Source organism: Lepeophtheirus salmonis, chromosome 14 (genome assembly GCF_016086655.4).
Source record: "Lepeophtheirus salmonis chromosome 14, UVic_Lsal_1.4, whole genome shotgun sequence".
NCBI lineage: Eukaryota > Metazoa > Arthropoda > Copepoda > Siphonostomatoida > Caligidae > Lepeophtheirus > Lepeophtheirus salmonis.
The window spans coordinates 31008073-31023772 of record NC_052144.2 but is presented as its reverse complement, the minus strand read 5'-3'; the positions used below and the strand labels follow the sequence as shown (position 1 = coordinate 31023772).

Genomic DNA, 15700 nt, shown 5'->3' with positions numbered 1-15700 from the left:
TTATCCTACAGTCTCTTTGAATTCTTTGAAGCCACCTTGAACAGCTAAGGGGTTTTTCTTCTTTTTCTTTTTTGCAAATTTGACCATGTACATGGGTGAGTTGGCATCAAAGAAATGATTGCCAACTTCAATGGTTAGCATGACTAGCCTACCACTTGGACGATAATTGTAAAGGCTGGTCCCATTATCTAACCTCTTGAAAACGCGATAGATGGTGCAGAGCTTGACCCCGAGCTGCTTGACGATGTACGAGGAATTTTTCATGGAAGGAGGACTAATTTTGTCAATATCTATCTTGTGAAGATAAGGGGCTAAGCAGTTTCATTCTGTTAATTAGAAGAAAGAGATGAACCTCAAGCTACTGTTCAAAAATCTTTAGTTTCCACACTTCAACACCTTTTTTCATAGAAGTAAAAGCACTCCTTAATAGTAGAATAAGATCAACAATAAACCGTGTCAACGACAGAGGAACGTCTCTTATCGCCAAAAGAATATTAAAAAGACCGAATCTTTCAGAAACTGTCAAGATATTAAACCTTAAAATAATACTTAAAAACAAACACCTTAACATATTCTCCTAAAAAATAGTTTAGACAATGATTGGCAACCTTTTCTCCTTATACTCCTTATAGTCGTAACAAATGCTGAGCTCATTTTTTAAGTAAGAAAATGTCAGAACCCATTATATTTGTTTTACTTTTGCTATAAAGTGGTTTTTGTTGTTGAAATGCTGGAGTGTATTATCCGTGAAAAATACGACCAGGAACTCATTACTTTAGATTGGCTAGTAGCAACGTCATCGATATACAAAGAAAACCTGGAAATCTAATTTATGTAATGTCCAAAGTCCAAAGGAGGATATATGGTGTTAAAAATTAATTAACAAGGATGGAAGAATATGTAATCCAGTCAGTCTGGCCAGTTGCAGATTACAGGTTCATGGAGGGGTATTGGATTTATGTTTTCATGACTTTTCACTATTTTAATTTTTATATTTTTTATATTATATTTAAGAATTTTAAATTTGAGATGCACCTATTAGACTTGCTTTTATTATCTTGGTACCGGATAGAGGTTCATTATTTTCCACGCTACACCCCTAGCTGTTCTTGTTGTTGGGAGGGGGCGGTGGGGGTGAAGAAAATAAGGAAATGATGACTGATTACGTAGGTTACTGCTCGCTTTCTTGTTCAAGCATTGTGTATTAGTTTGTATTGTATGTACAATCCCAAAACATCCCTTAAATTTATTCTCAGTCAAATTTCCTATATTTCTAATACAGTGAATTGTTTTTTTTTTCAATTTTTATTTGTAAAAGGACAATATTTAAATTATCGAATAAATCAACATTGTAGCTTATTATATTTGAGATTTTTCGTCTTAAGAAATTAGATTTTTTGCATTAAGAAATAAAATTAAAAGTTATAAATAAGTACAAAATCGAATTAATATGAAAGTTAAGAAAAAACACAACGGTAATTTATTTTATAGAAAAATATTTTTATTTTTTTGAACAGCAGGTACAAAAAGTTCTCATTAGGTCATTTTAAATAATTTAGAATCCAACCATCATCATAAAAGAAATCAAACATCTGTTATAAGACGTTGATAATACTATAATATCATTTATTAAAAATTTGTTAATTATTTTAAATCTTTTTTTTTCTTTTTAGTTTTACAAAAATTAAATAATGTTAACCTATAAATAATTGAACAACGGAGTTCATTGGATAACGTACTAATGAGAAATTAATCTCATGAATGCAAGTTCGTAGGTTTGTGCCCCAGTTATTCTTCTTTGAGAAGGAAATATACTTTATGTACCTACAATATGAACTTCAAATACGATTTGTAGGTCAGATGCAGTAGATGTAATACTATAATGTTTACTTATACTAAACCAGTGCATCTTCATTTGACAAACGAAAGGAACCCTAAAAAAACTCTAAATATCCCTGCTATGAAATTAATAGTTCATCATTGGAGTGTTTGTGATTTCTTATTTGCATTTTTTCTTTTTTGAGGAGAGATTCAAAGAAACAATGAAGATTGCTATGAGTCTTCAAAATATGGCGTGTTATCCATTGTTTTATATTGTGGATCTCGAAGGATCGAAGATAGTAGCTTTGTAGAGCTTAAACTACTACTCGTACGGTTCCTAACATAGAGGACAGAGTGAGAATCATGATTGAACCTTTCCTCTTCCATTCATAGCTGTTATTAGCTTATCTAAACTTACGTCATGACAGGTAAACTGCTTTTCTCTGGAACATTCTTCATATTCTCATTTTCCGCTTTATATTTCTTAAACACAGGCAGAGTTTATTATTTTTACAACTGTACATAGATATACGTATTAAATTATCTGGCCTTATTTTTATTTCCTGATTTGGTTTTGTCTGTATTAACTTATTCAGATATATATGTTAGTTTATATTAATATTGATTTAACAAATTATATACACATATATGGGTCATTTCATAGAAAATTTACACTTTTGATGATTTTTCATCCAATTTGAGTAAAATTTTATGTGTCAAATAGCCTAAAACAGAGAAAATTACAAATGAACTTTAAGATCTGTAACTTAATTTATCTTTGAGTTATGAGTACCTTTTCATGATCATCAAAAATCATCTTGAAATCCCTTGTTTTTTTATCTTAGTTTGTAAACTACTCATCCGATGATTAAATAATTTGATAGCTTTTGAGTTATACAACAAAATACTGAATTATTTTTATTATTTTTTAATTTAACCTCGACAATATTTTTTCTACTAAAATGTATTTAACCTATTTTGGGATTTCGAAAACCCTTGACCAGAACAAAATGAAATCAATATTACACCCTCAAAAAAGATTAAATTGATAGATCTATGCGCTTTTGGAGATATGAGAAGTATATTTACTGTTTATAAAAAAAAGTGTTAACATTACATTTCAAATGTAATTGTTTATATTGGTATAATGGCAATATTTTCATGTAAATCATCGAATTATTTAATATTATCTATCTTATTATTGAAAGATGGTATAGTTTCATTGTTTTTGTTTTTTTGTTATTGTATTAATAAAAATAAGGGTTTAGTTAAGCCATTGGTTATGGTAAGTGATAAATTCTACCTAAACAATTTGTGGCGACAAATATTTGGTTTAGGTAGAGCTGATCCCTAAACAAAACCAACAAAACCATTGTTTACATAAAGAAAAAATAACATAAAATTATGCCATCTTTCAATTATTCAAATGTGGGTTAGGCTGTACGACATTTAAAAAAAGTACTCAAAACCTTATTTACTTTTGACATAACCTTTGAATGTTCAATAAAATGCCAAAATCACACAAAAATAATTAATTGTATATCTGAACGTGGTGGCCAATTTTTTTAATAATCCAGCCCCATCAGCCAACCCTAGTTGCCTACTACTGCGCTTATTTCTGCATGAATATTATATATTTTGCTACAATGGCACAATTATATTAATGCAGGATTAAAGAATAATTTTTTAAGGTATTATTCAATAATATTCATAATTTGATGATATAGTGGACTCCGAATCTTCATCCCCTTCGCCATTTCAAGGGCAACCTAGTTGTAATAACAAGACACATAACGAATTACTATTAAGTCAAATTATAAATTGAATTGTAAGTGATAGATAAAAAATATGATAGTGTGTATTGAGTAGACTTTTTAAATTATATTTAAAGACTATGGACATTCAGAACCAAAATGAATGAACGTACGAGTCTTCTTTTTGATAGTTGATTGAAGAATACAGATGAGAAAAATTTAAAAGTCTGTAATCATCCATTGCAATAAACATATTCAATGTTTATGAAATCTGATGATAACAAATCAAGTTGGAAGGTTATTATTTTTAGATATAAACCAAACTAGGAAAAACAAAAGAAAATCAAGTTTTGAGGCTATGTTAGAGGCTGCTAAAAGAAAACATTTAAATTATCTTGATGTAACATCTGTTTTGATTGGGGAGAAGGTTAAATAAAAGATAAGTAATTGAAATGACCTTAAATTTACAGCAAAACGGAGACGAAAAAAAATTAATGTCTTGGTTCTTAAAGCTTTAGCAGCTGTAGGTAGGAACATTGGCTAAAGATTATTTATAAACTAGCAGCAGCAACCATCAAATCAATTGGGTTCAATGTTTATGATACTAGTATCAGTAAAACAAGTGCTAAATGTAACAGAAAAAGGCAAGGACTAAGATTGAAGCCAACTTAGTACAATACTTTTTTTGTTCCTTCGAATGTATCTATCAACTTTGATAGACAACTAATAAATGTAAAAGGCAACAATAATATATCATATGCCATTCCTACTTTCATGCAGAATTTGGAAAAGATAAGGTCAAATTGATCTTTGCAGTAATAGAAAAAGACTGTGAGATTAGTAGATGCGAAGCTGATATCGTGATTAAATAAGTTCAAAAATATGACATTAATATCAATATTTGTTGGAGTTAAAAATCTCAGTAATCCACTTATGTAGCTGACTGCACAAATGATACCTATTGTCCTATGTAATAATCGGATGAGAGCTAAGAAACGTAAAAATCGAGTAAGTAAGAACGAAATTATTCGCTCTTAGAGTTTTTGGTGAAGTGGACAGTCATTTTACAATAATTTGAAGGTTCAAATGTCAAAGTAGGTCAAACAACTTTAAAGTGCACCTTACACGAAAATGGATTCAGAGGTTGTTGGTCTAGAAAAACATTATGTAGAACCGGACATGTCAAGGCTGTCCGGTTCTCCATAATGTTTCTCTGGCAATGACATTGACAAGCTGGTTCGAGTACATAGGACCATAAAAAGAAGAAATAAACATTGATATTATAGCCAACAATTTAAAGGGGAGTACAACTAAGCTTAAACTTGGTCTACATTGGTCATTCCAGTAAGACAACAGTTCAAAACATAAGCCCAAGATTGTGACAAAGTAGTTCCAAGACAATTTTGGGTTAAAGTAATGGATTGTACAGCACATAATACAGATCTTAACACAATTTAAAACTTGTGTAAATGAGTTGAGTTGCGTCTCCATGCTAGGAGTTTTAAAAATTTTAATGAATAGGAAACAATTGCCAAGGAGGAATGGTCCAAACTTTAAGTGAATACATTTGCCAATCTGGTGCTTCAAATCGAAAAGAGACTTGACACTGTTCTCTCACAAAAAAAGAATTACAACTGATTATTAATTATTATTGTGATAATTTTAATAAGGTGCAAATATTTCTATTTCATGTATTTTTCTATTTTCTCTTATAATATTTAAAATCTGAAAAAAGGTAATAACTCATCTAAGATTTTAAGTGAATGACTTTTCCAAGATACTAATAAATCTTCATAGTTTAGAAAACTTTTATTGAAAATATGATGAAATATCATCATTTTTATTAGGGGGGACGAATAATTTCGTTCTTAACTCTATTAATGATAAACAAAGACTTACTGTAAAACTGTCTTCACAAATGTATAGTTGCTTATTTTTAATCTCCTTAAGTAAAACTCTGTGTCCTGGAGACAAAATATGAGGGATATCTCCAAAAATTCCCGTGATCATTTTTTTAATGGTGTATAAAATAAATAGTAATAGAAATGTTGAATAAAAAAAAATTTATAAATAGGAATGTTATATACAAAATTTTTATACATTTGGTCGATGATTTATAAGCGTAGGGACCACAAGGATCTTACCCCTAATATTAAAAGGGTAGAGTTACTCATATCTACCCCCCTCCCCCGAAAAAAAAATCCCATTCTTTTTAATAGGAAAGTATTTCTTATACCTCAGTGGTGTGATGATCATAAAATAATGTTTTTACTCATGAGCTTGCCCAAGTTAAAATATAAACTTAATAAAAAAAATTCTCTTATTCGCTCTTAAAATTTGTCATTCACACCATGTCTCAAACGTTGAAAATACTTTTTCAAAATGTGGTGCAGCCTTATGTAGTTATAAAAAATGTGGATGTATTATAAATACTAAATTTAGAAAATTTTAAAAGGAATATTCGATTTAATAATTATTGTAATTTATAATTCTGAAATAAAAGATATCAATCTTTTTAAAAGAGGTTAAAGTTTGCTTACAAATCTTGAAAATAAACATAACCAAAATAGCTTATGACTAAATGGTTATTTAATTTTAATGATAATTATATTTTCTTCACTTTGGTAAAGCTTTGAATATTATCATTTCATTAAACAACTTTGATGATCATAATAAATTCATAAACAAATTGATTTCAGTGTACTAATCAAATGGGTTTATAAAAATTGAGACTTAATACTTATTTTGATCCTGTAAGTAAAATGTATCCTATCACATATTAAAGTTATTGCTCCTTTTCTACAATAGACCAACAAATAAAAATTTGCCGGTAATGAAATCTCAAGAATATGTTTTAATTTCTTATATGTCAGTAGTACGACTGTACACATCATAGAAATGACAATATAATGATTATATTCACTTACAGTTGAGATCAGTTTATATGTTATTTTTTACCAATACGCAGTAGAAATTGGGTAAAAACAGTCAAAAAATATATTATAGCCTAAGTTTATGACAAATTCAAGTTTATATGAAGCACTGCTTCTTCATGATATAATAAATCCTATTCAATATTCATTATTTCCTTCTAAATTTAGAATTTTTTCAGATGTAATGTGAATATATGTTGATCAAACTTGTTTAACATCATCTTTCACTTTTTAAGAGTTTAAATAAATTAAAATAACAAATGCATTGTCCTTTCTTTTTTGTAAATATATTTTATCAAGGTATAAAAGGCACAAGTGGTGCATATCTCTCTATAGAATAAAGAAATATGAAAGTAACGAGCTGAAAAAAGGTTTAAAGTAAAATACGTATCCAATGAGTGTGTCTGATATTAGAATTACTTTTTCTATTTTAAACAAAAGCTCATTTATGGAATAAAAACAATATTTAATTGTCTAAATATGTATATATACAGGTAAGAAACTTTTTGTGAAGGATATTTATAATGAAATTGTATTTTTGAGGTATCTCATTTCAAAACGCACATCTCATAAATTTATTTGATTTAAAACATAAATAATTTACTAAATACAAAAAGCCAAAGTAGAATGGTTATAAGTATAAAACAATTTGTTTTGACAGTGATATCTCTAACTAAATAAATGCTTCTGCGTAGTTATTTGTCAGTTATCAATTTTCTACATTTCTTACATAATTATACACTTTTACACATTATTTGTTGTGCTCCAATTCCACAGATAAGAATGATTTTGTGAATACTAACTAATTTTGAGCATTTTTTTTCTATTTTGGAAAAAAAGTTGAGATATGGGATATCATATAAAAAAGTAAAATATATTCAAAACTATTCATTGAAGAAACTTTACCTGAAGCACATTTACAGCACTTCATAGAAGCTTTTTGTCGAATTGAAAAAAATTATTTGAAAGTACCTCATCCATAAACTAATGAATCTTACTTATCTTTTTGTATAATTTTGAGTCTTTAATCATTCATAGCATTCACGTTTGCCCAAGCTACTCTTCTGTCGTCTGAAATGGAATATGTGATTACTAAACTGTCATGTTAAAAACAGTAAAAACAGATTTTTATTCCAAAACACTTGACAAATTCTAAATTTCTGTGATGAAAGAGAATCTTTGTGATGAATCTTTAAAATATTGGGTATACTAATTCTCTAGAAACTAAATGTTAAATTGTCTCCCGACTACATTAAAGGTCCAGCCGTATGTTTAACACCTATAACTTAGATATGCTTTGTCTACGACCAAAATAAAGGATAATGCTACACCACCATTAAGAAATGGATTAGATTTTAATTATGCACTTAATTTATAAATTGATCGTAGATATATCTTTGAAACCATGTCTATTTTTTTTTTTTCATGATAATTGGCTTCAAGATTTTAATCAAATCGGTCGATTATATTTATTTATAATCCCATTAATTATAATGATAATTTAAATAACAAAAAAAAAACGTCGAATTTAAAATATGTCCACACACGCGCCATCTATAACATTATTTTTTTTGTTTAACAGGATCAAGCAGCGTGAATCTAATTTTTCTAAGGGGTTTAAACAATTTAGTTATTCCCCTTTCTCCATTTCCTTCATTGTGAGATACTTCATTTGAATTTTTTTATATATATTCATAATATAATATAAATATTTAGTAAATGAATCACAGAATTACACTTTATTACTCAAAATATATTTTAAAACCCATTAAATACTAACGATATTACTTTTTTTTTACTCTGCTACACAACAATACACTAAGCGCAATATATACTTAATTTAACTAAAAGTGCTATATGAATTAGGCTAAAAAAACATAGACTGTCTTATTCTTGAAAAAAAAATGGAAAGTTTAATAATAAAAATGAAATTTTTGATTTATTTATTGCAGGTATCAACATATAGACAACTCAATTAATAGACTCTCATAATTATACAAGTGTAATTATTTGAAGAAAATGTATTTCCGTATTAAATAAATGCAATTACGTTAAATACATAACTTTTTATACTGTTTTTGGTGCAATGCAGTTGAAACATCCCCTATTAACATTTATTGAATTATCGAAAAGATGATTTTTTTTTCATACATATATTGGAGGAGTTGCTACAATCATTAATTGTTCTTTTGCATTAATAATATTAACAAATAATTATTAAGTATTTGGCGCAGTTTTCACCTTTCGGCAAATTACTGGGGTCATTTAAAATGTAGAAAAAATAATAGTGAAGTGATTAAAAGAGGAAAAACGGTTTTTTCTATATTTTCCTTTTTTATTCTTTAATTGGTCGTCGTAGTGGGTTGTCATATTGCTCTAAATGATGAATTTCTAGCTACTTTGGGTGTAATTAAAAAAATAATAATATAAACTTTTACAATATTTTTCATTCATTAGCGCTGCTATAAATAGTAAAGTTCTTCTCGCAATAGCAGTAGTACATTTTATCCCCCAAAATTATATCGTTAAAGTAAATCTGGACCACCTTTCACTGCATCCTGATCATAAGGGAATCAATTAGTGGTTTTAAATTGTATAAATTCTAAGAATACAAAAAGATAATCATTTCATATTTCCAAATCATTCGCTCGATACAAGCCCTGATGGATTTGGAGACACCGTGGGGAGACTTTGTCCCAGTACATAGTGATGGAGACCTTTAAGGAGTTGATGCTGTTGTGTGAATTGACTGATATCTTTTTCTTTAACTCTCCCAAAAAGAAATCATCCATGAAATTCATATAGGGGGAGTTAGAGGGCTAGGTTTGGGGGTATCAAAATGACAGCTTCTCTTCTTTAACTAAGTTTTGCACCTTGTAGGCATTGTGAGAGGGGGCATTACACTGTAGTTGCTCCTATAGATAGAAAGGGTCCTGATGCTTTGCCAGAACTTGGCTGTAAAAAAGTGGGGGACAGTAACTCTACTAGTGGAAACCATCTGACGTTCTGGATATTGTAGGATCTGCCAACAGTCTATTTTTAATCATCTGAATAAAAGATGATTTGATTATAATGGGACTTCAAATCGTACAGCAATTTGCTTCCATGTGCAGCCTGGGTAGCCTTCATTTTGTCTGAAAGGATATGTTTTTTGTAGAAATGGTATGAACTCATCCTTAGGCCAGTGTTTATGTTAATTTAAAAAAGAATAAGTTACTATTAAAAGTAAACTAGACATAGAATATTTATACACTAGCCTAAATTAAAAGCATCCTTAGAAAATAATTTGCTTGAAATGGCTCATAGTAAAATAAATTTTAACCAAAATTAAAAAATGTCCAGAATTTTTTTTTTCTTGTCGAAATTGTTCAATTATTTCCTTTTTGTTTCGAAAAAAAAGAAGGTAGTTATGTTTCCAAAGAGTTCAAGTAACTATAAGATTTGTTTCCATTTTGAACATTTTTTTGTGTTTTCCAGAGAAATAAATAAACTATATCATAAACACATAATAAACATTTTAGAACATGTTTCCTAAGAAATAATAAGAGATAATTAGTTTTATTTTTTTTAATTTGTTTAAAAGATTTGGCCATAAATAAAAATACTAAATATAAATCTAGAATTAATATATAATAATTTATTTTCAATGTGTTCATGAAAGATTTTTCCTGTTATTAGATTAGTTGTTGGCAAATTGAAAAGATCTTCTTTATTGCTACGTACATGGAGGATAATATTATCTTATACATTTGATTACAACCAGGTATAGTACTTTTTTTATATAGTACTCGCATATCCAAAAAAAACCTTTCAGAACGATATGGAGACCCATAAATTTATTGTAAGAAGAAAAATAGAAGGACATAGATATATTTCTATCTTTTTACATAAATACATCGAAGGTATATATTGTAATATGAAGAATTTTTATGTTGTCTTTCACTTTTGAAAATGGTGCTAGTAGGAGGGGAAGCTAGGATACGACATTGAAAAATATTATTATCAATACTCCTTTGTCAAAAAGTGAGCATTTTTTTTTTTTTTTTGTATAGTTACATCAAAACAAAAACTTGTTTATTTTTGTTTAGTTATACATTGATTGTGTATTAAACTTTGTGAAAAAAAATAAAGGTATAAAATTGTACTTAAACTCTACTTTATGTTATTGTAACCCCACTTTGAGATAAGTAAACCTTCAAATTCTGACCCTAGAACTACCAGCTTCATATATTTAAAAAATTTAAATGTTCAATTTATAAATAATTATAAAAATAAACTTATGGGTTAATATTGCTGGTACATGTCTCTAAAGACGCAGTAATTTACTGACTACTGTGTTCTACTTATAGCTCGCTATATGTATGTGCATGTACAGTACTTTGCGATCTTGATTGTTTCTCTCAAACTTTCTTTTTCCAAAAAAAGAAAGACAAATTTCACAATTCGTGTGTCTACATAGTCAAACAGTTTATTTGAATGTTGGAATGTTCTTTTTTCAATATATAAAAACTAACTACAGTTAATTCGAGTTCAGCCGTTCAATGTTTAAAAAACCCCTAATATGGAGATATAGCTGTAGAAAAATCAGCAGACGAGAAACAATACAGTTGAAATTTGAAATTGAAATAAAAGTGCACATTAAATAATAAACATTTCAGTTTGCAATCTTCAAAATACTTTGTTATTGAAGATATTTTCGTTTTATCATTGGCGTTTAGTTTAACAATGGATACAATGCCAGAAATCATTGGAATATATCAAACTATATGTTAGAAAATTTATAGTATGATTGTACAGCGTTTTCACAGCTACATTTACAGTTACTTAGTCATTGGTACACTCATATTTTACTAACATATTTTTAAGGCATTCAATTTACTACATATAGTTAATTGGTAGTTATTTGCTCAACCTTTGAACACTAAATAGAATATAATTATTAGTTTTTGTTCAGCGTTTTAACACTAGAAAGTAAATATGAATCAACTATATTTCAAATGATATTTTAGCTAACTATACTTGAACTTTGAAATATTTTTTGGGATAATGAGACAGAAACAAAACATAAGAACAAAAGAAACAACATTCTTCCAGAATAAGAAAGTTGCCAATTATTCAGTATTTATTTTTGCAAGTCTAAGAAAATTGCTTAAATGCTAAGATATATTTTTCAAATATAAAAACTCCTTTCGACCAAATTTTTTAAGTGTTATTTTTAATTAAAAAATGAAATTTATTACTTTTGTTGAAACGGCTACGCTATATAACCGAAAATTTATATATGAAACATAAAAACAACTTCTAAAATGTAAGGATATTTAATTACCTCCACCATTGTTTTTTTATTTTCTTATTTCCTCCTTTTATTCTTGAATCCATTCAAGATGAAGAGAAAAATAATATTTTAGGTAAGCAAGGACAAACTATATAAACATAGATTACTTCCTATAACTTTTTACATATATTTGACATTTCCATACATGTCGAAAATATTTCTATACACATAATGTATTTACGACATTTTTTTCCTCCATTACATTTCTGTTTTTGTTTTTTTTTATCAATAGGTGTGACTGGAAATGATAGAAAGCTACACTATGAATCCAAAGGAACAAGTTTGGAGAAATTGGGCTTTAAACCTCAACGTAATGTCGCCATTGGATCTTCACGAAAGTTTACAGGACTTTATACTGGGCCTTACTTTGATCCAGATATCCCTACGAATATTACAGCCTCTGTTGGAGATACAGCCCTTTTGCCTTGTATTATAAAGCAATTGGGAGATCAAACGGTATGATTATATATACATAATATTTTACAACTTTCTATAATTGGAAAGTTAAGGTAAATGAGGCTTATAATTAACAAAGTTTATTGAGCTTGTAATTCGGTTCAGATTTGTCATTAAAGGTATTTTTTTTCATTTTGATGCACTTTGTGTACGCATGCATACATTATGAATATTTATTTTGATTGGATGTAATTATTTATCTATAAAGAGAACCCTTACCTATATTTCGAAGGGAATATTAAAAATCCAAAGTAAATGTGTTTTCAAATTCGTAAAAAGACTTTTCTTTGTATTTTAATCAAGCAATCAGACGTTATTTTTTTTGCCATAACTAATCCTCTGGTTTTTTACGTAACCAATTTTTGTTATACCTCAATCAAAAAAAGATTTTTGATCTAAGGAATTTAAGCTAGTAACAAGACAACGTTTTATTATTTTTAATATTGTCTATAGTGAAGAATTGATCTTACCTAGTGGTACACATAATTTAAATGTAAATAAATTGAAATTGGAGATTCGTTATGTAAAGTTTCGAGTCAATTTCAAACAAAACAAACGAGAACGAGTAAAATGGAGCAACAAATGAGTTAATTTTTTCAAGCTTCCCTCACGCAGTATGTCTTCCATGTCTTCTAACCAAAGAATTTGACTCAGTGATACATGTCTTTAGAACAAAAAAATCCAGCAAAAACCATGGTTTTGGATGTTGTGGCTAGTACAACAAAGTCTGCCTTCCCATTTTTGTGGAGAGGAAGGAACGGCTAAATCCAGATGCTGGCATCTAACTTCTGGATAAAAAAGTGCTACTTTGGACCAGAAAAATTTCGGGGATAACTTTTTTTTTTACTCATTGTCTGCAAAAGCACGGGTCTTACTAAGATACAACTTTTTGACTTTTGGCACCTCAACATGTGACCATCCTCCTTTCCAGACCCCCACTCCTTGGACTAATCTATCTAGAAATGTCTCGGGGAGTGTTTGTGCAGCTCCTCACTAAAGCGTTCAGTCTCTAGAGGCTACCATAAGAAAAAAGTAGACCAAGCTGAAGTCTGACTACATAGTCCAGGCTGCAATAGATTTAGGCCTCTCATTGAGGCAATTATTAGAGATGAGGGCTCACATATTGAATAACAGTTGTGGCAAGCACTATTTTAATATGATTTTGTAATATAAATGTCCTCACAAAACCTCTTGTTTAAAATTTACTCTGGAAAAAATTAAAAAAAAAAAAATGTATACCACTACATAAGATCAACCTTGTATATAAAATACATATAATATATACATCATAAATGTTGGGACATTATTCTAATTCCCAGTACCTCGCTACTATGATGGATCCTTTTCAAACATGCCAGGTTATTACATTTGCACGTTAATTTCGAGTTGATAACGCGACACATATAGCTGTATATCCCCCACACAAGATTCTTTCTCTACAGTTTTTTTCAAAACAATGTACAATTTTGGCAATAATGAGTTTTACCCAATATTTTGATTTTTCTAGTCTTGAAATCGCTAGAAAATAATTAATGTGAGCTTGTTTAGTCAGCTTTTCCAAAATTAACTTATTGTTTTCTTCCATGATATTATTTTCAAAGAAGTACAATATCATTTCCCATCGAGAGAAAAACGTTGGTGGATTGGAAGTGTCTAAATCTAAATCACCTTTTAAAGTGGCCATCAGTTCTGTTTTGCATTCACTAATTTTTAACCCTAAGGTTTTCATAAATATGACAAGAAGTATGTTACAATTTTTACTACCATTAGACTTTCATTTGAGGTACCTAGTGGTGTAAGGATGACATATATAGCCTATTAGAGGCATTCTAGGATGTGTGTAGGACTTTTAACCATTAGAAGAATATTACTTTAATTTATTTTCCTCTGTTGCACATTAATAGCTATGAGAAAAAGTGTATTATCTAGACTTCATCCTCTTTTTATAATAATGATTTAATGACTGATAGTCATTGAATGCCTTTTCAAAATGGACGAGCAAAGGTATAAATTCTAAGTCCTCCAATCTGGCCCTTTCGAAACTAAAACTTTATTATTCTTACTTGAATTTAATTTTTTTTTAATCCTTCAGCCAATTGACCTACATACGAGTAGGAGATTAAAGCATTTATTGTTTTGACTATTTCATTTAGGCAAATTACATTATGGAACAAAATTTAGGTCGTGGAACGCCCGCCGTCTAAAGCCCACATTAATTATTGTTATTTAAGCCATGGAACACGAATATGACAATTAAACTTTTAGATTCTATATTTTTGCTTTTAAAGCATTCATTTTACAAATTATGTTTATTATTAAATATTTTAACAGAAAATAAAAATTTAAACTGAAAAAAATTAATCAAATTCGATTTTTTTTTTGACAGCAATATGAGGTTTTTTAGTTTTATCTACAATATAAAGGAATTGAAACAATTTCAAATTATAGTAGCTTCCAAATAAAATAATTCATTTTACTTTTTTATTTAGTTAATATTCTCTTTTATTATAGACTACACAAGACTATAGACTACATTTATCCTAAAATTAACAAATTACATATTATTATAATAATTTTACATTGTACTTTATGTCTATATCCAGTATAATTGAATAAAGGATATTAATATTTTTGGGGTAATACAGATAATATTTTCTTTATTAATATGTACGGGTATGTTGTAATGTTGTATTTCTAAGTTGATTAACATATTTTTTTAAGAGTTCATGGGACAAATTATAACTAATTAAACAAAAACCAAGAACCACAAGTAGCCACATATTTTTAAATCAAAGATACACAAGTAAAAACTTAATAGCTTTTTGTATGACTAGACACATTTTTGTAGAAACTCTATTCAAAGTAAGTTAATAAATTACATATCTTTCGAATGCTGAAATGTTTCTTATCAAATGTTATTTTAATGTTTGTTTATTTTTATTTATAAAGTAATTACACATCGAAAAAATAGGAATCAAAACCATACTATAAAAACTTAATTTCAAAAATACTTCAAAGGCCAAAAATATTGTGATTGAAGGTTTTTTATGTTCATTTTGGTCATTTTTGCTTTAAGCGCCTTACACTTCACAAAATAAAAGTTTGTTTTCGCTTGATGGCAAAACTGCAATTGCATAGCTTTATAATTAAATTGATTACTTTTATCTTTCAAGATCATATTCTATATCATTTTTCCTTTCTCATATATTTACATAACTATTGGTATATTTATTGAAAAGTAATGGTTTTTTGTTGGTGAGTCAGAAAGACTTTTTGTGTCTACATAGTCCTTGAATTAAAAATGAAAACTTAACTTTTTTGTCATATTTTATTCAACGCCTATTTCATTAATTCTACTTTACAAATGTATGATACATTAAAAAGATTTAAAATGTCTAGCA

The 15700-nt window shown here is 28.4% G+C and overlaps 1 protein-coding gene across 1 annotated transcript in view; it reads left to right on the top strand.

Moving 5' to 3' along the window:
* The window catches only part of LOC121129234 (neurotrimin-like), a 233630-nt gene that overhangs the window by 206286 nt on the left and 11644 nt on the right, over nt 1-15700 (top strand). Inside the window, exon 3 of the mRNA XM_040724944.2 lies at nt 12076-12299. Coding sequence (XP_040580878.1) covers nt 12076-12299 — 224 coding nt within the window. The remainder of the gene's footprint in view (nt 1-12075; nt 12300-15700) is intronic.